Source organism: Manis pentadactyla, chromosome 12 (assembly GCF_030020395.1).
Source record: "Manis pentadactyla isolate mManPen7 chromosome 12, mManPen7.hap1, whole genome shotgun sequence".
In the NCBI taxonomy this organism is placed as follows: Eukaryota; Metazoa; Chordata; class Mammalia; order Pholidota; family Manidae; genus Manis; species Manis pentadactyla.
Window position 1 is genome coordinate 2,429,631 of NC_080030.1, and position 23,980 is coordinate 2,453,610.

Sequence of the window (23,980 nt, forward strand, 5' to 3'; positions counted from 1 at the left end):
GGTTCTGCGGAAGCCCATGGCCGCCCTGGCCAGTGTGAAGAAGCTCCCGTGACAGGCAGGAAGCCTGGGGTGCCCGCGTGGCCTGTCAAAACTGAGGCCACGCCATCGCCCAGCCTGACGGTGGGGAACACAGCAACGCCCCCCCGAGGACCATTCCCACAAGGGACGTCCCCACAGCCCAGAGGGTCCGGGGAGTGGCCAGACTGTATCAGTGGGGGCGTGAACAGAGGTCGGCCACCGGGGGCACAGCCCACGACCCCGGACCATCTCCGCACCCTTCTGTAAATCTGCTCCAGGATTTTAAATGTTTATTTTTAGAATACAGTGGTTATTCCGACCCCCAGCCCTTCCCCAAGCCCTGGCCCATCACCCACTCCCGCCCCTCCTGGAACCGCTCCCCTGCCCGCCGTCGGCTCCCCTGCCCACCGCCATGCCCTCCACCTGACGCCAGTGCCGGGCTCCCAGAGCTGGGGGTCCGGGGTCCGCTGCAGCGCCCACTGCCCTCCCTCCGCTGGACCCCGTCCGGGGCTGGGCACTTGGCCGCGGGCCACTGACCCCGACACGCAGCCGCCCCTCGGAGCCCCCGCCCGCCCTGCGGGCCGAGGGAGGGTCTCAGCTTCGCTGGGGGGACCCTGGGGAGGCGCCGGGAGTCAGGAGGGCGGCGACCCCCGCCCGCGACCTCAGGGTGGGCGGAGGCCCGGCCCGTGACCCCGCCCGGTGGGCGCGGCCCAGGCCCGATCTGGGACGCGTGGAGACCCTCCCCCGGCCCGCGCCCCACGGGTGGGCGGAGCCCCGGGCTGGCGGCCCTCGGGTCTCTCGGCGCCAGCGGCTCCGGGACGCGCGGCGGGAGCAGCTTGGGCGCAGCGGTGAGAGGGGGTCCCCAGATGTGCGGCCTCGGGGCGGCGGCCCCGCGGCATGGCCCCCGGGGCTGTGCGGACGTGGGGGGCTGTGCGGACGGACGTGGGGGACCGTGCGGACGGGGGGCTGTGCGGACGCGGGCTGTGCGGACTCCGGGTTGTGCAGATGCGGGCTGTGTGGACGTGGGGGGCTGTGCGGACGTGGGGGCTGTGTGGACGGACGTGGGGTCTGTGTGGACGCGGGCTGTGCGGACGGACGTGGGGGGGCTGTGCGGACTCTGGGTTGTGTGGACGCGGGCTGTGTGGACGCCCGCACACTGCATTTCTGGAGCAGCCATGGACCCTGTCTTCTTTGCTGAAACTTTGCTGACACCCAGGGGACCCTCTGCTCTTCCTGGGCCTGGGCTCCACCTCCCAGCTGCTCCGAGAGAGCAAATGGCCCAGATTTGAGGGGTGCAGTTTGGGAAGGGTGGCATCCAAAGGCCTGAATGGGGGATGAGGGTCCTCTTTGCCTGGGGGAGGGTCACATAGGTTCAATCCCTATGGCAGGAAAGCCAGGGTGTCAGAACCGTCTGAGGGTGGGGGGCGGGGGTCCCCCTGGCCAGGCCTGCATCCCCCTTTCCCCTGGTTAAGCCCAGGCTCCAGACCCCACAGGGAAGGTGTGGGCTCCAGGGGTGCATGAGGCTTGGGGCACGTGTGTTCACATCAAACACAAGCTCCCTGCCCCACCCCAGGTCGGGTCTACCTACTGGGATGGCCAGGTCCAAGCCTCGGGGCCCCCGGGTGTGTAAGTGGATCCCTGCTTTGTGCATTGTGTCTGCAGGGGGCAATATTTGATGGATGGGGTGGCGGATCTGTGCACACCTGGGCAGGGCATTGAGCCAGCTGACACACTCCCAACCCACCTGCCCACAGCCCTGGCTGGATGGTGTGTGATTGTGTGCAACCGTGTGTGTGTGGTAGTGATCATGTAAGGTTGTGTCATCACGTTTCCATGTGGTTGTATGTGGTTGTGTGTCTGGATAACCAAATGTGTGACCACTTGTGTGTTTGTGTGTGGTGGTGTGACAATAGTGTATGGCTGCATACGACTGTGTAACATGTGTGTGGTCACTGTGTGTTTGTATGTCATGCGATTGTGTGTCTAGGTAAGCATGTGACCACATATGTACGATTGTGTATGTTTGTGTAGACATCTGTGTGTGTGTGACTGCACTGAGATGGTGTATGATTTTGCGTGTGCTTGCATGAGGTTGTATGTGTTATGTGTGCATGTGAATTTCCCCCTTACTAGCTTCCTCGTCTGGAATTTGGGGGCAGGAGTCACTGCTGCTTCTAGGGGCTCCCCCCCCAAAAATGTTGCTTCCTGTAGCCCCATTGCCCCATTAAGCAGAAAGTCAAGACACTGGTGCTGCTCGGGGGGCAGTGTGTGAATCTGGGCTGCGGAGCCCTGCAGCTCACCGGGGCTCTGAGCCCCATCCTTGCATTCGTCTGTGTTGGGTTCACTCTGCAGAACTCTGGGGGCCCCAGGTTTCGACATGGCGCTCGGAGAGCCTTTGGGTCCAAAGCTTGTTGGGTGGCCGTCCATGAAGGCTGAAACTCTGGCTCACAGCCTGAGTAGCGCGGCATGAAGTGGGAAACCCCCTCCTGTCCCCCTTGCTGTGGGTGGAGAGTTCAGCGTCTCAGCTCAGGGCCCTATAAGGGACCCAGACAGCAGGGGTTCCAGCCAAAGCAGGTGTTCCTGGTCATGGCCCTGGGGACCCTAGAGGGGGACAGAGGATGTCAAAGTGGCAGGACATGGCCTGGGCCTCTGCTCTCCTCCGGCCTATGTGTGTGAGGGAGCTGTGTGGACGTGGCCATGTGGCTGGCACACAGGGAGCCGGGGCCTGAACCCAGGCACAGACGCTGACCCCCGTCCCTCAGGCCACTCACCATCTGGCTTTTTCTGCTCCAGGCAGGTCTTAGAGCTCCTGGTGGCCCGTCCCCCAGCTCACCTGCCTTACCTGGACGGCAGTGTCCTTGGGTAGCAGTGGCCCATTTTGTGAGAGAGAGAGAGAGACATCCAGCCAAGCAGGGCAAATTCCTGGAATCTAAGACGTGTGTGTGTGTGAAAGAGAAGGGGTTGCTGGAGAGAGGGGACCAGGGACAGAGGCGGGGGAGAGCCTCTCCAAGCCTCAGTCCCACCTGTGAGATGGGGAGGCCGTGCCATGTCCCTGTCACGGACCCGTGGGAGGGCTGACTCAGCTAGCTGGCGTCTGCGAGCCCCACACGGACTCTAGGCGCGGACTTCCTGCGCCTGTGGCCTCCCCCCTGGCGTGAGCCCGTCCCAGCCAGGTCAGTGGGAACAGGGAAATGGCTGTTCCCAGCTATTTACATTCATATGTATAGCTCCAAAATTAACACAGGGAGTAACATTCTGGGCTGCTGACTCATACCCGTATAAGCCATACCGATTCTCATACTTTACCTCTATTAATTAGAAAGAATGATTTCAGAATAATTTTAATTGCCAAGATGGCACAGAGGGTCTCCGCACACCCCTCACCCAGCTTCCACTACCCTTAAAACCTTACATACCCATAATGCTATGATCAAAACCAAGAAAGTAACTTTGGCGCAGTAATCTCCGCTGACTTTGTTAGAATCTCCCGTTTTCCTAGCAATGCCCTTTCTCTGTTCCAGAATCCAATCGGGAGTGCCTGTGGCATTCAGGACCTGTATTGATTTTAGATTGCACAAGTCGTGGGTGACCAGGAATTTCTTTGTTTAATCTATGAATCTTTGTGAGTCCCCCGTGTGTCGCTCAGGTTGATCGACCCCTCCCCACAGGCTCCCGACCCTTTCCCCGCACGCATGCTACCAAGTAAAAGAACACAAGATACCATCACCCAAGGTAGTTTTCTCACAAACATATCTTCCCATGAAAACCTAACAAAAAGTCCACAGACAAAGAGGGAAAACAAGAGATGGAGCTTATTAAATTTCCTTTAGGCTGGCTGAGTGCTTTACTTGATGAAGCCGGGGTGGAGGGGGCGGGAGGTCGTCCTGGCTGCATCTGAGCCAGAGAAGCAGGCTGGGGAGAAATGGGGGAGGCTGCCGTGTGGACCAGAGACGGTTGTCCCGTGAACGAGCACGGGCTGCAGCGGAACTGCAGAAGGGGACGCAGATGGGACGGAGGATTCTGAGAACTGCCATCTTCTTCCATTAGGAGAGAGAGAAAACTTCCACTGAAAGGTGAGCAAACTGGTTCAAGGGCTGACAGTGAAGAGGGAGACCTCCAGGAGCCCAGGTGAGAAGGGGGGTCAGGAACCCCGTCTGGCATGTGTCGGGTTGGGCAAACCTGATGGTCATTGGATTGTGGTAAAAGAGATGACCACAAATGTGTGGGCTTGAAAGAACTGTCATTTATTATCTCCTAGTTTCTGCGGGTCAGGAGTCCGGGCACAGCTTGGTGGGGTCCTCTGCTCAGGGTCCTCAGGGTCAGGGTGCTGGCCGGGCTGTGTTCTCATTTGAAGGTGTGACTGGAGAAGGATCCGCTTCCAAACTCATTCAGGTTGTTGGCAGGGAACTCGGGCCCCGGCTTTTGGCTGGCTGTTAGCTGGTGGCCACCCTCAGCTCCTGGGAGCCCCGCGGGCTCCTCCATCATGGCTGCTTACTTCATCAGGCCAGCTAGGAGCGTCTTTATCTCCAGTCTGCTAACACGGAGTCCTCTATAATGTAACAGGATCATGCCGGTAACATCCCACCACCTCTGCTGTTCCTTAGAATCCAGTCCCAGATCCTGCCCACACTCCAGGGGAGGGGATGACGCAGGGGTGTGGATGCCAGGAGGTGGAGGCGACTGCGGGTCACCTTAGGTCACCCAGAAGGAGGTTCCAGCAGCCAGCTGGACCGGAGTCGGGAATTCAGAAGAGGGGTTTGGCCTGCAGCTTGTAGATGTTGGAGAAGTGATTAAAACCACAGGCGTGGATGGGATCACAGAGAGGGCACGTACCTGCAGGCATCCCTGAAAATATTCATTGACTCTCCTTTTAAGTGGTTCTGCTTTTTAAATCTAAAAAACCTTTTAAAAGCAAAATGTAGTGGCTGCCATACACAAACAGAAAAAGAATAAGAGAAGGCAGCTGGGACAAAGAAGTGAGATGAACACCTAGCGGTGCTTTTAAACCATTAATAATTATTAATGGTTGTTAATCGGGCCCAGATGAAGGTGAGACAGACAGGACACTCACCTTGGCACAGAACTTAAGGCGACTCCAAGACCCTCAGTGATCAAGAGAAATAAAATTGCAGTGCAATGTTGGAAATAGTCACCAATGAGCAAAATACCAGCATTTTAAACACAGACTGGGGCCAGGGGTAGGGGAGGAGAGAGAGGAGCCGGTCAGGTGGAAGGCAGGATCCCATCTTAGGTGAAATGTTGATATTCAGTTGTTGGCATTTTTATTTTCTAAAACGTCATGTGACAATATCTTGTCGGCCGAGGTGTTTGGTGTTGCCCTAGATTCTGGCCCCCAGGCGAGTGCCTCGGTCACCCTGCCCTGGACCCCGGCCCGGGTCTCCTCCCTGAAGGCCGGGCACCTGAGTCCACTCTCTCTTTGGAAACAGACACTGGCACGTGTTGGAGTGGCATTAAGGACACGCTGGCCCTAACCCGGGTCTCCGTGCCATGTCAGGGGCCTGGAGACCGAGCTTATGTCTTGCCACATTCACAATTACGGCTCTGTTCACAAAGGCCTCTTGCCTGGCACTTCCTTGCAAACCCCCAAATTGTCCAGCCCCTTCTTGGCTGATGAAGGCAGAGGGACGCCAGGGTGAACAGATGTCCCAATTTCCAGGGCTTAAAAGTGGAAAAGTCCCAGGCGACCTAGGCTGAGGGGTCACCCCAAACGAGAGGAACCAGCTCAGTGTGGCCACAGCACTATCGTGCTGGGGAGAGTCGGGCCTCAGCCTCCCACCTGGACCATGCGTCCTTTGAGCCGAAGGCTGGCTAGGGCGCAGGCTCACGCTGCAGCTGTCACTGCTCTGTGCTCTTGTCACCCGGCCCAGGGACCCTTCCGATCCCCTGGGTCTCGGTGTGCGCTCTGCATCTCAGACCCGGTGTCGAACCTTCCTGAAGCTTTCACTGGTGGCTCCTGTAACTGGGGACAGCGTGTCGCCCACTTATTTCTCATTTTACAACCGCACATTCGATCTTCAGCTTTGCCCGGGCTGTTCTCATGTATCGCCTATCCTCCTACGTGGCTTTCAGAAAAGTAAACCATATGTCATCATGCCTCCCACCCTCTCCAGAACTTTCCATCTCCCCAGACTGAAGCTCCGTCCCCATGGAACACTAACCCCCCCCCTCCCCCAGCCGCCGGCCCCACCGCCCACTCTCTGTGTCTGTGGATGGGGCTCCTTGGGGACCCCCGGGGGTGGGCTCAGACGGGGCTTTCCGCAGCCCGAGGTCGCCGTGTGAGCCACCGTGTGCTCTGATTTCTCTTAATCATCTATCTTCCCTCTTTCAACTCAGCTTTTGTCTTCCATTCTCTCCCACCCCCAATCTTTGCAAAAAATTAAAATAAAGCAAATTCTAGAAGATATTTTGTAGTCTGAGATAAGGGGCGTGAAGGATCTTCCAGAACCTTCTACCCTTTTGCTTCTCTTTCTTAAGGAAACCACCCACCTGTCGGAGAGAGGCCGTCTCCATTACATCTGAGTGAAAAAGCAAAGATACCTCTAAACAGGCACATTTGGTTTCTGGTCTGCCCAACACTAAGTAATTTATTTTGACTGACTTTTTTTTTCTAAGCCCTAAATGAACTTTACATCTTGGTCAGAAATTTACTTCCATTTAGAAATACAGGTGTTTGGGGAAAGTAGGGCTCTAAATTGACTTTACCTTATGACTGGGGACTGAGAATTAGCTCGTGATCAACCTGACCTTCGACTTTTCTTTCTCAACGTTAGGTGGAAGGTGACGCAATCCAGAGAGGTTGCTACTGGAGGTGCGTCAGCTTTCTGCAAAGTTAGTAAGGACGTGGACGATTTATTTATTGGTAAGGTTGTCGGCTTTTCACTCAAACAAATGCCTTTTCTGTGCCAGCTGTTTGAAAAGGCTGCAGAGAGAAGGGGGAGACGCAAAGGGCAGAAGGCACCTGTCTGTCCTTGAGGAGTTGGCAAGGGTCTAGAAGGTTCTCTAAAGTGGGAGCATCTATGCAGTACTTTATAATCGCTTTCCAAGCCAGGGAGCTCTGTTGCCTCCAGGGCTTCACTGGTTTCTACTGCTTAAGTTACTGCATCCGCACCAAACATCCGTTTTCCTTGTTCCCATAGGCACAAGGCGAGGCCCGCCCGTTCCCCGCTGATCTCTCCCAACAGGCTTCACCATTGTAACCGTTTCTGAGAACACAGCTCACAGCGTGAAGCGCACTCACATGTCTGCAGCCGTCCCCACCCTCCGTCTCCAGAACTTTCCATCTTCCCAGATTGAAGCTCTGTTCCCATGAAACACTAACCCCCACCCTCTCCCCAGCCCCCGGCCCACCACCCACTCTCTGTGTCTGTGGACGGGGCTCCTCCAGGGACCTCCTGGGAGGGGGATCAGACAGGGTCTGCCTTTTGGGTGTCGCTGATGTCACTGAGCACCGCGCCCTCAAGGTCCGTCCACGCTGTAGCAGGGGTCAGGGTTTCTTTGGGAGCAGAATAAACGTGGAAGGGCTAGAAGTGGGGGCGAGTGGTGCTGAGGGGTGAGAGGAGGTCAGGGCCACGGTTCTGAGCCTGGTGCTGCAGGGAGTGAGCAGCCACGTCATAGAGTCCAGCATCTCCCCCTCGGCACTGTGGACACTGGAGCCGGGCCATTCTCTGGGGGTCCGTCCTGGGCGCTGTGGCGGGTGGAACAGCACCCCCAGCCACCACCCTCAATGCCAGGAGCACCCCCAGTGTGACAACCACAGACGCCCCCAGACATGGCCCGGTGGTCTAGGTAGATACCTCAGGTCGTATGACAAGTGGGTGGGTGGGGGCAGGCCTGGGGTGAGCAGGAACACCACAGGCCCAGGGCAGGGGTGCTGCGCAGGGGGCAGCAGGTTTGCTGGGGGAAAACATCCCACTAGGGCCTTCCTGAGCTGCTGGTGGAGACGTCCGGGTGTCACGTTGCAGCCTGAAGCTCCGAGAGGGCTAGAAGCTTCCATCTGCGGGTCGTTGGTGCATCAAGAGTCACTGGGGCCGGGCTCCTGAGGCTGCGCAGGCACCGGGGGAGGCCTGGAGGGCGGGTGGAGAGGGCCTTCCACACGGACGATGGCGTGGGTGCAGCTTACAAATGCTTCGCTCTGCGGCTCCTCTACTGTCGTATCAAGATTTTACCAACGAAGGAGGCCAGAGAGTGAGGACACGAAGGCCTCGTGGGAGGCCCGGCTGTCATGCCTGCAGACCGGGATCCCCTAATCGGACCTGGGAGAGGAGCTTGTCGGGACCACAGCTGCTTGAGGCCCCGCGTCCGGGGCCCTGCAGAGCCCTGGGTGATGGAATGGGCGCCCCAGTGTGCCTGGAGGTGGCGCCACCTAGAATTCCCACGGGCCTGTCGTGTGACTGTAGCGTTTTCTTTTTAAAGATGGCAGAAGCCATGGGGAAGCATTTCCTTAGCGTCCTTGAGGGACTTACTGCCCCAGCTTTGGTCCGCCATGAACTGTACACCTTGGTCTTGTAGGAGAGACGGTCCTTACCTGTCCGAGCAAAGGCTGGCCTCGATGCCGGGGCAGTCCAGCGGGGACCTGCTCTTGTCCCCTGAAGTCCTGCTGTGTCCCCCCGCCTCTTCCTTCAGGGCCCTGAGCGCATCCCTCCTTCCTGTTGGCAGCCAGGATGGTGGCCAGCGGCCCCGACCTACCAGGGGCAGCTCACGAGGCCTAAGGAGAAGGCGCTTCCTCCGCCCATGAGTAACTGAACTGTATGCAATTGAGAATGGCCTATTTCAGTCTAGAAAAATGGAAATAACGTGCAGTTGTAGTTCAAGGAGGAAATTCAATTGGCCTGTTTCAGGTGTGCAAATTCTTGGACCAGCCAGGGATGAGGATTGGCAGGCCTGGGTCCAGTGTGGACCAATCATCATGCGGATGGAGGATTGGGGGCTGTGATTGGCAGGCCTGGTGGCCAGGTGGGTAGGCGCCAGGATTTGGGAGAGCTGGTCGCCAAGTAAGGGATCTGTGAAGACACAGCGACCTTGTCAGCCCACATGCTTTGGAAAATCAGAACTAAATGGACGAAGCTGATCAGCCTGCCGGAGCTGAGGCCTGGAGAGGTTACCTGCCCTGCTGGGGTCACAGAAGCCTGCGGTTTGGCGCCCGACTGTGGACACTGGGCTATGACCAGCTTCCTTCTGCTTGACCCGAGAGGACAGCATGTTTTTCCTACAAAGGTGCCCAGTGCCCCGCGCCCACCCTCAGCCCTGTCTCCTGGGTCAGCACTGAGCACACTGCCCGGAAGGAGCCTGTGCTAGTTCCTGTGACCGTTGTAACAAGGGGGCTTCATGGGGCTAAATCCCGGCGGGCAGGGCCGGCCGCTCCGGGGGCCCCGGGAGGACCGTGTCCCCCTCTTCCAGCTTCTAGAGGCGCCGCAGCCACACCTCGAGGCCCCTCCTCCATCTGCACGGCCGGCAGGGCCTCACCTTCCTGTCTCTCTGACCCTGACCTCCTGCCCCCCTCATAGGGACCCTCGTGAGGACCCTGGGCCCCGGGACCCCAGGGCCACCCCCCGTCTCAGGGGCCTTGACTGTCCCCACTGTGAGTCCCTCTGCCACGTGAGGGGACGCGTCCTTAGGTCCTGGGGTTCATGACGTGGACGTCTTTGGGGGCCATTATTCCACCAGCCACAGTGTCCGAGCAAAATGCCACTTCTCTGCCACCGCAGACACTGCCAGGTGTTTTGGACCAAAGAGCCACTGCCTTTTCTGACCCTTGCTTGAACCAAAGGCACATTTTGTAGCCTGGGTTTTTTGTACCTTCCACCAAGCCTGCTAACTGCTGGATGGGGTTTCTCTGCCCTCCGAGGCCCTGTCAGGTCATCCCGGGGCGCAGAGCACCGGGGGCACGTCCAGCCCGGGTCCTGCGGCTCAGCGACCAAGCGGAGCTGGCCTGGCAGGCAGCCTGGCTTCTCCGACTTCCCCGTTTGCTCACAGGCACTGGCTCCTGGCTCTCCACAGCCTGGGTATTTTGCAGGGAAGCCCCTAAGTGTGTGCGCTGCCCATGGTTCTTGTCCCCTCCGTCCGCCTCCCCTCCCGCGGTCCACTTCCCAGACTGTGTCAGCTCCTCTTTCTCTCTTAGCCATTTTCCTGCTTCTTTCTTTCTTTATAAAATACACATGACATAAAATTCAGCATCTTAACCATTTCTGTGTGCACAGCTCAGCGGCATGATCACATATTCACATGTCGTGCAGCCGTCCCCACCCCCGTCTCCAGAACTTTCCATCTTCCCAAACGGAAGCTGTGTCCCCATGAAGCACTCACTCACATCCCCTCCCCCAGCCCCCGCCCCCCCCCACCATCCACTTTCTCTCTGGGGATGGGGCTCCTCCAGGAACCTCCTCGGACCTCAGACAGGATCTGTCCCTTCGCGTCTGGCTTATGTCCCCGAGCACCACATCGTAGCAGGTGTCAGGCTGTCCTTCCTTGGGAAGGTGGAGTCGTGTCCCAGTGCGTGGACAGGCCGCGCCGTGTGTGTCCATCCGTCAGTGGGCACTTGGGCCCCTTCCGCCTTCTGGTTAGGGTGAGTAATTCTGCTTGTGAACACTTGTGTGCAAATCTGAGACCTGCTTTCAATCCCCTTGAATATATACTTAAGGGTGGAATCACTGGGTCGTGTGGTCCCCCATGTGCTGATCCTCCCACTGTCAGACTGCCCTCCACGGTGGCAGCACCATTTTCCATTCCCTCCACCAGCACACGAAGGGTTCTGACTTCACATCCTACCAGCCCCTGTGTCTGTTGTTTGATAATAGCCATGCTAAGGGTTGCGAAATCTCTCTTCTTAAGTCTCTCCCTTTCTAAGGGGTGTGGGGCCGACTACAGGGTCGGAGGTGACGTCCAGCCCCGCATGGCAGAGCACGGGAAACATGCTCAGTGCCGCTGGGCACCTAATGCACCCATGGGTGAGGCTCCTCTGGGGCAGCGCTGGTTCACCTGTGTCACAGGGACTTGCCAGCCCCCTGCCGGTACTTATTTAGGCTGCTGACGATGCCCAGCCTTGTGAACATATGTCTTTGTGCTCACTCTGGGGTTCCTCTATGGGGGACGAGACCCTGCGTGGACAGGCCTGTCATCCCCACGTCCACCTCAGACCACTCGTCCTTGTGATTTCCATGGCAGGGAAATTCTAACATGGTTCCAAAGATTTCTGCCCCCCTGGCATACCTGCTGTGTGTAATCCCGTCCGTGTGGGTGTGAGAACTGCTGAATAGATGCTGTGGTCCCCCCCTTGATTAGGTGGCTTTAGGTGACCAAGGGGACAGGACATCACCTCTACTGCATTACATTAAGACTCCATCCTGGTACATTGGGTGGCCTTGATGAAGGCACTGCCATGTTGTCAGGCGCCCTGTTGAGCAGGAGACCCCTAGGAGCTGAGGGCAGCCCCTGGCCTAGCCGGCAAGGCAATGAGCACCTCACCCCTGCAACTGTAAGTAACACATTCTGCCAGCACCAGGGAGCTCAGAAGCGGATCCTTCCCTGTTTGCGCGTCTGGATGAGAAGGCAGCCCACCTTGATTGCAGCTAATGAGACCCTGAGCAGAGGACCAGTTAAAACATGCCAGAATCCTGACCCATGGGAGCCGCGAGATCATAAATGTGCCTTGACTCAAGCTGCTGTTGTTTGTCACGCAGCAGTAGCTGACTGACGCACTTTCTCTACATTGGCCCTTACATTCTCCCTCCTGTCCTAGGGCTTTTATATATTTTGTTTTTACTTATGGGCATCTGTCCTCTCACCAGGCACTTACTGAATTCCTGTTTATCCTTCAGAACTCAGGTAACCCATCTGCCTCTCAAGAAACCCTCCCTAACAACTTTGTCTAGATCAGAGCTCTCTTTACACAGACTCAAAGCCCCCCGGACACATCTTTACTTTTGAGCCTTTATTGTAGCCATAATTTTAATTTATTTGGGTCTCTGCCATGAAGATTTAAGCTCTATGAGCTCAGAGAATTGCATCTGCCTCGTTCAGGGCCGGGTCCTCAGCACCAAGCAGCCAGGCCTGGCCCGTCATAAATATCGGATGGATAGAAAGCTGAATGAATGGCGCTTCTATGTTCGATGCTAAATAGCAGTGGGCCTCTTCTATGCCTTAGTGATGGTGATGACAAGACAATTTAGAGAACACAGGAGCTCTTAGAAAACCCGCAGGGTTGGGGGGAGCAGCAGGGACAGCACAGCTGAATGAACAGGGGGTGCTGGGAGGGTCAGAGAGCTCATGCACTGAAGCTGAATTCCCAGCCCTAATCACAGGGCAGGGGGGTGTCTTGGTGTCTTTGTCCCTAAAACATTTCATCAAGTGATTCTTAGAGAGTCCCTGGCCCCTCAGACAGCAATTCAGCCCAAGTGTGAGAATAAAGGGGTAAGTATTGCTCAGGCTCGCTCCCTGCCACCCTGGGCAGCTCCGCTTTCTCATCAGCTGCAGAGGGTGGCAGGGAGGTGTGGGGCGGCTGTTCCAAGCAGGGACACATCCCCTTGAGGACGAACCTTCTGGCTGGGTCCCAGCACAGGGTTCCAGACTTTGTGCGGAACATACAGCACACATGGCTAAATCTGGGCTTCAGGTAAACAACGCTCCTTTTTTTTCATATGCATACATCCCAAATGTTGTGCAAGGCATATTAGGCACTATTAGCCAGGGCTCTCCAGAGAAACACAACCAATAGAATGGAGGAGTGGGAGCGGGGAGAAGAAAAGAGAGATTTTTGAGGAACTGGCTCACATAACTGTGGGGCTGGCAAGCTTGGGCTCTGCAGGGTGGGCTGGAGGCCCTGGGAAGGCCTGAGGCTGTGTTCCTCCCTTCTTGGGGATCTTTACTCTTTTCTCTGAATGCCTTCAACTGATTAGATGCAGCCCACCAACATCGTGGAGGGTCATCCGCTCCACTCAATATCTACTAATTTAAATGTTAATCACAACTAAAAATTACCTACACAGCAACATCCAGAATAATGTTTGACCAAAAAACTGGGCACCATAGCTGAGCCAACTGGACACATAAAATTGCCCCAGGGACACACTTACACTACAAAAGCATAATCTTCAATTTGAGATTGAAGTTTAACTGGTGTCCTGTATGCTGTCTGACACCCAGGCCTGCACTTCAATCTCTGGAGGCCTCAGAAGCAGCCCCACAGCTTCCCAGGAGGCATGGGGCCCTGGTGAGGGAAGGAGGGTGGGACTGTCCCCCCCCACCCCGTCCTGGTCTAATGGGGGAAGGTGTGTGGGAGGCCAGGTGTGACTCACTCTATGTGCACGCAGTGGAGGCTTCATGTGGGGGGAGCCGGGGTGGACAGGTAAGGAGACCCGCCTCTCCTTATGGTAAAGGCCACTCTTCCCCTCCAGAGAAAAAGGCTTCTGTCTGTAGGCAGGGAGCATTTGGGTTTGTGGAAAAGGCCTGCTCTGGTCTCGGGAGCATAAGAGAATTTCATCTGGCGGGAGCTGGGGGGTTAGCACACGTAAGGCTCTGCTCGGGGACCTCTGGGTCACAAGTAGCAGAGGCCAAGTGCTATCAGTGAGAAAGAGAATCCACGGGCGGTTGACAGTGAGAGGTTTCAGAGGGCCCAGCCCACAACCACCTCTCAGCTCTGCCTTCTCGAAACTGAGGACCCTGCAGAGGGCAGCCGACCGGACGGCAGGTGTTGCATTCTGCCCATCTGGCAGAGGAGGAAGCCGGGGGCCGTAGCAGTTAGATCACCGAGTCATGCTCCTTACCCCACAGCCTCCCTAATAGGAGGGTTTTTAAAAATAGTATTAACTGTTATGATGGAGAAACGGCCTATGCCCACATTTGCGGACTTATATAAATGAAGCCGTTGACTTTTGCATAGCATCTAACAGCTGAAGTGCTGGTGTGCCCGTTTTCTGGGCTCTGTGCCACTGACATTAGCACAAGCTTCGTGGCTAAAACAGCACCGCCTGTGGGGGACAGCAGTCGGCACAGCTCAGCTGGGTCCACTGCTCAGGGGGTCCCACCAGGCGCCCTCAAGGTGTGGCTTACCTGGCAGAGGAGCCACTCCCAAGCTCCGGGGCTGTTGGCAGAGTTCAGCTCCTGGAGGTACAGGCCCGGGGACTTCATCTCCTTTCCGGCTGTCGGCCAGAAGCCTCCCTTAGCTCCCAAACCAAAATGAGATCCTGGGGACCGTTCTACAGTCTATCTTCTTTCAACAGATGTCTGAGCATCTCATGGGTGTTCTGTGCTGAGCGTCCTGAGAGCAGGGGTGGCGGGGCGGCCGGGGGAGGATGTGGGACCCCAGGGAAGGACCAGTTCAGAGGAAACGAGCCATCGATGCGATGCAGGGACCTTAAGGGGCCGTGCAAGGCGAGGCTTCCCAGAGGAGGGGACGTGCACCCAGGCTATGGGTGGAGGCGGCTGCAGGTGCCCCAGTGAAGGGACATGGAAGGGTGGGTGGTGGGGCGCCGTGAGGAAGTTCCACCCAATGCTCCCAAGACCCATGACCCCAGCCTGAGCGTGAGGAAGGCGCCAGACAAACCCCAGCTGCCGAGGCTTCGGGACGAGCAGGTGTGAGAAGCCGCGTCCGCCCAGCGGGGCCCGTGGAGGGGTGAGGCCCGCCTGCCCGCTGGGGGCCGGGGCCCCAGGTTGGAGGTGGCTGCAGGGGGTGTGCGACTAGAGCGTGTGCGGTGGTCAGTCACGATGCACATCGTTGGCCCGGCTGTGTGACGGGAGCCGCGCCAGCATGAGGGGGAGCCGGGTGCCGGGTGCCCCGCAACCCTTCCCTTTGTTGCTGGCACCCAGGTCGCTGTCCTGAGGTCCAGGAGCCATGGAGCCCGGCCTCGGTGACCCACAGCTCGTGCCCAGGGCAACGAAGGAAGCCGTGGCCCCCGACGCCTCCTGCGGCCGCGCGGCCCTCCCGGCCCTGGCGGCCGCCAGCCTCGCCGTGGTCACCGTGGGAGTCCTCGTGGGTGAGTGGCTGCGGGCGCCATGTGGTGACCCCGGGGCCGGGGCGCGGCGGGGACGGCGGGCCCTCCAGGCCACACGGAGGCAGGCAGGCGGGCGGGGGCCCGGGGCTCAGGTGCTGCTGCCGTCGGGTCCTCCGGGGAATGGCTAGCGGGAAACACAGGCTGACCGGGACGGGGAGCGTTTTTAAATCTTGAGGAACCTGAAAAGGCCCCAAAAGTTTAAGAAAAACAACCGTTTCTGTGCCCGCGATCCACAAGGGCCCCGTTTCCTATTGCTTCCAGTATAACGCAAGTTATTTAAGGGGAGCCGGCCAGCCAGGCCCCGCTGCACACAGTGGGGCTGCAGTTATAAAGGGAAACGCAGGCGGCTCGTTTTGGTTCCTACAGATGCCCGGGGGCAGAGGAAGCGCCCTGCGCGCCCCGTCTGTTTTCCGGGCGGGCTTGGCCCGGGCAGGGGCAGGACGGAGGTTCCTCCCCAGATGCTTTCGTTGGGTTTGACTTTGGGTCAGTCACCCGCCCCCCTACAATTCTGCCCTTTGTTCAAGTAGGAGACCCGCCCTCCCGTGCCCCCCGCCCGCAGCCGCCCGGGGTCACGGTGGCCGCGCAGCTCAGCGCGGAGCCGCCCCAGGGCCGGGGGCTTGCCTGCCATCCTTCGGGCTGGGCAGCTGCTCCGGGACGGCGGCCACCTACCCTCGCGCCCGGGGGTGGTTCACCTACGGGAGCGTCGGCGGCAGCTGGCAGCCGGGCCTGCGGGGCGGACGCCCCCTGGCGGCTGCGGGGGGCAAATGCGGGCAGGCGGGAGCGCGCTCGTGCGCTGGTCCCGCACCGCACCCGGGAGAGGCCGGGCGCAGGCTTCACCCCTGCTCTCATTCTAGAACCACAGGTACTTGTTGGGGGAGCAACAGGTCAGCGGACTCCTCAGCAGGACCCCTGAAACAAAATGAGGCTTTAGGAAGCTTTAAGATTGCTAAAGAAATTCCTTTAATTAAGGTGAAAATGTATCCCCTTCTCAGCCCGCTGGGCATGTTAGCTGGATGTGCTGGCCTTAGGGGAAGCTGGCGGGGGCGCCCAGGGCCGCCTGCGCTGTTCCTCCAGTTTCGGGGTCTGTGACTGTTTCAGAGGGACATGAAGGGGCCGGCAGAGTCGGGAGCAGAGTATATAAACGTTTGGTCTACACAGCGGGGGCTGGCTTGTCTTTATATCAGTTTCTTGGATGAGAAAACACCATTTTTAGAATTAGCTTAGAATAATTTATTCTCTCCACGGAATAAGCAAACACCTGGATATCTGTCCAGATGAACATTGCTTCCGAGGAAACAGCCCGGGGCCGAGGCCCGAGGGTCCGATGCCCCAGCTACGGTTGTGCCTGCAGGGTTTGGTGGGGGTCGCCGCAGATCGGAGGGAGGGTCTCCGGAGGCCCGTTCAGCTATTCGGGCTTCAGGCCCTGGGCCCGCCAGGCTAGCAGACGGGTGTGCGTGGGGCTTGTGCTCTGCCGGGGCCTTCAGGGGGTGTCTGTAGGACCAGACCAGGACTGGTGTCAGAGGTGGAAGGAGGTGTCGTTCACAATCATTCAGGGAATGCCAGGAAGTCCATCACCCCGCTTGTCGGGGAGGCCTGGACCTTGGGCAGTTGAGGCTGGCTTAGCTGAGCCCCGACCCCAGGTGGGGCTCTCACGGGACCCTGGTCTCGTCCGCAGCCTCCCTCTCTACACAGGGCATCGACGTGGAGCACACGGCCGAGCTTCAAGGCATCCGGTTTGCCCGCGGCCTGCAGCGGGAGACCTCGCATCTGTACCGCACGCTGACGCCCGCTCTGGAGACACTGGTGAGGGCGGCCCGCGTTCAGGGCTGGAGGGGGCTCCTGGGAGCAAGCGGGCAAAGGAGACAGCCAGGGGCTTTGGCCCAGGGAAGCCCCCCGCCATGCCCAGGTGAGCAGAGTGGAGCAGGGGTGCCCAGGCAGGCTCTGCCATTCACAGTAATGGGCAACCATCACCTCTAATTCCCAAACATTCCATCAGCCCGAAAAAAACTCTCCCCATAAGCAGTCACCCCTGCCCCCTCCCCAGCCCTGGCACCCATGAGACCACGTCTGCCTGTAGACCCACCTGTTGTGGACGTGTCATGGAAATGGGGTCACACCCCACGTGGCTGTGGGTCTCAGGGCCCACCGTGTGCTCAGGGCCCGTCCACATGTGGCCCACATCAGGGCTCTGCTCTGAGTCGTGTTCCACAGGTGGATGGGCCCCATTTATTTTATCCATCCATCTTTTGATGAAGCAGATCTTTACATGAGTGACTCCAAAGTGTCCTTTCCATGTCACAAGCCTCCACAGGGATAGGTCCCGGGCCACAGCCTCAACCTTTGCCCCTCTTGTGTCCCCCACAGTTTGTGAGCAGCTTTCAGAAGACAGAGTTGGAGGCCAGCTGTGTGGGCTGCACGGTGCTGAGTTACAGGTGAGGCGGGGCCTCCTTGGGGGAGAAGGGACGGCTGTGGACACCCGGGCAGTTCCGGGAGCTCCCAGCAGAAAGGACCCTCCCTCGCCAAGGGCCTGTCTCCCACCCGCAGGGATGGGAACAGCAGCGTCCTGGTGCACTTCCGGCTGCACTTCCTGCTGCGGGGCCTCCAGTCACTGAGCCTGGGCCTGGAGCAGGAGCTGCTGCAGTGGGGCCTCCGAGCCAGGCTGCAGGAGCACGGCCTCCCCATGGCAGCCTATGGCACCATCGTGGCCGCCGAGCTCACAGGCAAGGAGGCACAGAAACCGAACGACGTCAGGAGGAGGCTGAGGGGTGTGGGCGGGGAGCCAGCTGCGTCACACTTCAGGTTTTCCATAATCGCCCCTCCCATGAAAAGAAAACTCACACATACCACTTGACCCTCAGCAGTGTAGACGAGCAGCCTCTAAATGGCCAGAGTGTAGATATTTCCAGCATTGCAGCCCACTGGGTCTCTGTCGACCTCTCAACTCCGCTATTATAGCACAAAAGCAGCCAAAGATAATGCATAAACAGATGGGCATGGCTGTGTTTCAATAAAACTTTATTTGCAGAAACAAGTGGAGGGCCGGATTTGGCCTGTGGCTGTAGTTTGCTGATCCCTGGTGTAGAAATAAGAGTGAAAGCTGCTACACTTTAACAGCAGAGCCAGGCAGGAGCTCATATAGTCATCAGGTTAAAGACTGCTCACCTTGACCTTCCCTGGAGGACACCTGCACTCCCCTCCTGGAGCCCTGATACGCCACTTGAGCCTTACTGACCCTCATCAGCACTAACAGAACTTGCCACGGTGGTGGAAACGTTTCATGCCTGCTCCATGCACGGTGACAGCTGCCCACCCCATGTGGCCACTGAGCGCTTGTCCTGGGGCCAGAGGCAGGAACAGGGTTTCATTTGATTTCATCTTAACTGAGTTAAGTTAGAATTTGGCTCCTGTGGCTGCTCTGCTTTGCAGTATGATGTTTTCAGAAAACTTTGCCACTCACCAGATGGGCTGATATGGCTTCTCTGTGTCCCCGCAGGAAGCCAGAAGGGGCCGTTGGCAGAAAGAGGCTTCAAATCAGGTATGTTTTTCTCTCTGCGTGAGCGCCCTGTACTCTGCCAGGTTTTCTCTGATCTCAGTCACCTGGAGGGGTGGAGTTTCCCAAGACTTCTTTCAAGAACACAGAGGAATTCCTCAGGCACAGCAAATGCTAGCTTTGTGCATGACCCTCTTTTAGGGGAGACGGGCTCCTGGTGCCCCGCAGACAGAGTATTTAAGAGCAGGACGCTTTGAATTACACATGGCCAAGCAAGATGAAGAGAAGTTACTGTTTTTTTTAGTGGTGGAAGCCTATTGCTCAGAGAAAAGATAAAACAAACAGTTTGGATAAACAAAAAAATAAGGGCCATGTGGAATTCCATTCTTTCGATATTTTGGTGCCTGTCCTTCCAGACAGCTCATGACGCATAACTAAATTTATTTAACTTCACATTAATGGTCCTCAGCAAGTAGTGATCCAGTCCCCCCAGGGGCCCCGGGCTGTGTCTGGGGGCATCTGTGGTCACAATGACTGGGTATCCCTGGAATCCAGTGAGTGTGGCCAGGGGTGCTGCTTAGCCCCCCACAGAGAGTGACCTGGCCCCGCATGTGAGCCGTACATTTTAAATGGTTAAAATGGCCAATTTCACATTATGTATATTCTACCACAATCGAAAATTTTAATGTCATGCATTTCTTACTTTTTGTAAATGTGGCCCCTCCAAAATGTGAAGTGCTCATGTGATGACACACGTGCATTTCTGTTCCGTGGGCCTGGCCTCGGCTCTGAGGCAGGGATTTCAGAAATACTCAGAGATAAGAGAGCAGCTAAGACACACTTTCCACACGCTCAGGTTCCCCGGGGGGAGAGACGGCGTGAGGTCAGGGGCGCGGTATGCTCTGCCTCCAGGTCACTGTCCAGGGAATGGCTTTTCCTGCCGGGACGGCCAGTGTGTCGCCAAAGTGAACCCAGAGTGTGACGACAGCGTGGACTGCTCCGACGGGTCTGACGAGGCCCTCTGCGGTCAGTCTGCCTGTCTGGCCTGCTTGCTGGGCTGCATTCCCATCCCAGGGTCAGCTGCTGACTGCGCCCTCTGCCACCTGAGTACAGGGCTCACGGCCTGGCATTCCCGGTAGCTGGGTGAAGGGGGGGGCACCCACGTGTGAAAAACAGGCAACAGGCTCAGAAAAGGGACACGGTGGGGAGAGGCTTGAGCTGGCTGTGGTCCTGCCATCTGGGGGTCCTGGCGGGTGATCCTGGCCGGTGGCCCCTGTCCTGCAGACTGTGGCTTGCAGCCCGGCTGGAGGACGGCAGGCCGGATCGTGGGCGGCATGGACGCGGCCCCGGGGGAGTTCCCATGGCAAGTCAGCCTCCGAGAGAACAACGAACACTTCTGTGGGGCCGCCATCATCGGGGCCGCGTGGCTGGTGTCCGCCGCGCACTGTTTCAACCAGTGAGCCCATCCCTGCCACTTGGAGCCCCCACTTCCACCCCGGGGGGCCGCCTTTCCAGGGGGGTCCTCAGATTCCCCTCGGAACTCTTTATTTTTCCCCCACTGATTCTGAAGGCAGTCTTTTTTTAAAAGTTATTTGAAAAAATTGTGTTAAAATAGGCATTATTAAAACATACCACTTTAATCATTACAATTCAGTAGCATGAACACATCCACAGTCATGCAGCCGTCCCCACCCTCCGTCTCCAGAACTTTCTATCCTCCCAGACTGAAGCTCCATCCCCCTGAAACACTAACCCCCAGCCTCCGGCCCCACCACCCACTCTCTGTCTCTGTGGACAGGGCTCCTCTGGGGACCTCCTGGGAGTGGGATCAGACGGTCTGCCTTTTTGTCTCTGGCTTGTGTCACTGAGCACCGTGTCCTTGAGGTCCATCCATGTTAGCAGGTGTCGGGGTGTCCTTCCTCTTCATGGCTGAGTAATAGTCCAGTGTGTGCATGGACCATCCTGCACCTGTTCCTCTGTCCATGCTGCGCCTTTGGACCACTGTGCCTAATGCTGCTGTGAACACAGGTGTGCACATATCCGTGTCCCTGTTTGCAGCTCCCTTGGGCGTTTACCCAGGAGTGGATTGCTGGGTCACATGGTGACTATGTGTAACCTTTCTGAGGAGCCCCCCCGACTCTCCCCCAGCACTGCCCCATCTTCCGTTGCCAGCAGATGTGAACCAAGCTCCAGCTTTCCTGAGCCCCCATCAACACGTTCTTGTCTGCCATTTGACCACATCCTTGCCAACACTTCTACTGTCTGCTGTTTTGAGTCTAGCCATCCTTGTGGATGTGTGGTGGTGTCTCGTTGTGATTTCGATTTGTGTTTCCTTGGTAACCAGTGATGCTGAGCACCTTCTCATGGGCTTATTGCCATTTGTGTGTCTTCTTTGGAGACGTTTTTCAGGCCCTTGTCCCATTTTTGAATTGAGTTCGTTTTTGTTGTTGAGAATGGTCAGCATCTTTAACAACCAGAGTGGCCAACCAGAATGGAGCTGGATAAAGGTGAGGGGAGGTTCTAGAAGCCTCTGGTGGTGCCGGGCACTGCTGTTTAGTTGTTGCAGCCCGACGAGCCCCCGGGGGAGGGAGGGTGATGGGCAGCAGGGGCTCCCGGGGCTCCGGATCAGCCTGCAGAGCTCCCCGTGGTCCGGTGCTTTAGCAGTCTGTTGGCAAGACCAGGGCAGCCTGCATACCGCCCACTTGCTGCCCCAGAAAGTGATGGGCACAGAGGTCATGTGAGCGGTGGCCGCTCGGGCCCACAGAGCTGTTTTGGTTTTTCAATTTTAAGTTTTATTCCTCTTAGTAATTTATCATCATTTAGACAGAAACAATGAAAAAATAGTATAATACCCACAAGCTCTCTCTGATTTGAGCAGGTGTCATATTTTGCCACATTCGCTTTCTCCCTCACTCTGCCTGCCATGTCTGTACCTATGCACATGCACCACACATGCATACATGGGTTTTTTTTGCCAAACCCTTTGACAGGAGGCAGGAAGCACCACGACTGTGTTCTGCGTGCGTCTGTCAAGTACAGGCCAGTCCCCATCCCCAGAGCGTCATCACACTGCCACCTGTGGGATGCCCCTGGTATCCTACGCATGTCGTTTCCCTGATTGCCCCAGGAGGGTCTTTTACAGCTGGTTTTATTTTTCTTGCTTTTTGATTCTGGTAAAATATACGTGACATGTGAGCCGTTTTTGAAGGCACGAAGAGTTTTGGCCTTGAGTTGGCAGAGTGGTTCGGGAGAGGCACTGGAGAGAGGATGGGTGCTGGGGGCAGGGGGCCTGAGCTCTGGGCCTGTGAGTCTGCAGGGCTCCAGCAGCCCAGGAATTGCTGGTGGCGGTTGGGCCAGAGACGGTAGGAGGCGTGCAGGGTGACGGGCTGCGTGGCGTGCGGGCTTTGTCAAGCAGAACCGAGATTTCTCTGTTTCTGCTGGGAAGCGGGCCGGGATTAGGGTGAGCAGAGCGGGGTCCTTGCTGTACAGGGTGGGGACACCGGGGACACCCAGTCATTGCGACCAGTAGTATTTTTATGCTACATTGCAAAAAACCTAAATGAATGCAAAAAGGAAAAAGAAAAGAAAAGAAATTCAAAATGAACAGGACATCCAGTTCTAAGGACCCACAGATCATTCAGGGGATGGGAGGTGAGCCCAGCTGGCGGGGCTGGACCCCGTGTTTATGTGAAGTGTAGGTGCTTTGTTTGTTGGGGGTTTAGCCTTCGTTTCCATGTGTGTCATGGCGTGAAAACGTGACTCATCTCCACAACTGTATTTTGTTGTCCCCTCAACATTGTGTACCTGGATTCTGTCTTTGTTTAAAACGCTGAATTTTTTTTTTTTGCATTTGTTTTGATTTCTGACAATGTTGCATGAGAATGTCATCAGCCTCCATGACTGGGTTTTGGGGTGCCCCTGTAACATTAGCCCCGGGGTGTGCCTGGCTGGGCCTCGGAGCCACATTAGTCTGCCCCGCAGGTTCCAAGACCCCACCGAGTGGGTGGCCTATGCCGGCACGACCCTCCTCAGTGGCTCGGAGGCCAGCACCGTGCGGGCCCGCGTGGCCCGGGTCATCGCGCACCCCTTCTACAACCCCGACACGGCCGACTTTGACGTGGCGGTGGTCCAGCTGGGCAGCCCCCTGCCCTTCGGCAGGAGCGTCCAGCCCGTGTGCCTCCCGGCCACCACGCACGTCTTCCCGCCCCGGAGGAGGTGCCTGATCTCAGGCTGGGGCCACCTCAAGGAGGACTTCCGTAAGTCCGGCCTTCCCGCAGGGGGGCGGCTGGCCAGGAACCGGCATGCAGGGCGCCCTCACCCTCCACGGATTCCGCGTCTGCGATTTTGAGTTCGCACACTCACTGCAGTTTAATCGTCTTGCGCAAACGGCTACTCAGGGAAATGTGGGTCGTTTGCACACGTGTAGAGCACACTCCCAGCCGAGGAATTTCAGCTCAGAGGATACACGAGTGTCCTTTTCCTGGTACTTACTGCTGCGTTTTCTCTTTTTTGTGGGTTCTTTCACTAAGATGGCCCCCAAGCGTGGAGCTCAAGTGCTAGCAGCCCTATGCGCAGGGAGGTGGGATGCGTCCTACTAGAAAATACTGTCAGGTCAGCCTCGTTCAGGGGGTCCCTGAGTTCCGTAGGCGCCTTTAAACAGGAAAACACGTGACACAAGGTTACCTACTGATCCCTTGACCAAAATGTTGAGGCCCCAGCCACGGTTCCAGGGACTGAGCTGGAAGCAAAACAGCCAGAAATCTCTGCACACGTGGGGCTCACGCTTCCGACCAGTCCGTCCAAGAGGAGTTTTCTTGGGGGTGGACCATCCACTAATGGAGCCACCAGCCCCATGTACTGTGGCCAGTGCAATAGAGAAACAGAGTTTCACATTTTATTCCGTTTTAATAAATTTAAATTTATATTTAAGTAGCCACATGTGGCCAGTGGCTGAGTACTGGGCAGCATAAGTCTGGAGGGAAGTAGATAATGGAGAATATCGCAGGAAGGTCGGGAGAGGCCTCCCCGAGAAAAGAGGTGAAGGAGGAAGGCAGGGGGATGCTAGAGGGACAAGCACTCTGGGCAGCCGGAACAGAGCGTGCAAAGGCCCCGGGGCAGGTGATGCTGACTTGGGCTTCAGTTTGAGCTTGGGCAGGGTGGGGATTGCCCTAGAAGATTTGAACAATATCTGATCTGCTGTTTAGCAGAGGCAGCGCTGGCCACGGGGCAAAGAGTTCAGCAGAGGGGGGCGTGCAGGGCGGAGCAGGTCCGGGGGAGCTGCTGTGGAGCTGTGGCCCTCGGCGCCTGTTAGCTGGAGGGGGCTGGAAGCCTCATCACCAGGCTTCAAGGGAGCGTTTGCTCTTTGCAGCTTCTGCGCAGGCTGCAGTGGTCCTGCTCTGCACGGACACTGAGGCTCTGAGAGACTTGGGACGGCCGCCTGGCTCCGAAACACTCACCCTGCCAGTCT

At 57.3% G+C, this 23,980-nt stretch overlaps 1 protein-coding gene across 4 annotated transcripts in view; it reads left to right on the plus strand.

Annotated features, from left to right (window-relative positions):
* The first annotated feature begins 731 nt into the window (after nt 1-731).
* TMPRSS9 (transmembrane serine protease 9) overlaps nt 732-23,980 on the plus strand; it is a 31,550-nt gene continuing 8,301 nt past the window's right edge. Inside the window, exons 1-10 of one of the 4 annotated variants that reach the window (XM_036890850.2) lie at nt 732-866; nt 4,066-4,146; nt 14,839-15,005; nt 16,699-16,826; nt 17,388-17,455; nt 17,568-17,743; nt 18,517-18,558; nt 19,426-19,539; nt 19,798-19,969; nt 22,495-22,769. In XM_036890850.2, coding sequence (XP_036746745.2) covers nt 14,864-15,005; nt 16,699-16,826; nt 17,388-17,455; nt 17,568-17,743; nt 18,517-18,558; nt 19,426-19,539; nt 19,798-19,969; nt 22,495-22,769 — 1,117 coding nt within the window. In that variant the 5' untranslated portion in view covers nt 732-866; nt 4,066-4,146; nt 14,839-14,863. The other 3 variants (XM_036890852.2, XM_036890851.2, XM_057489648.1) reach the window with 3 other exon arrangements.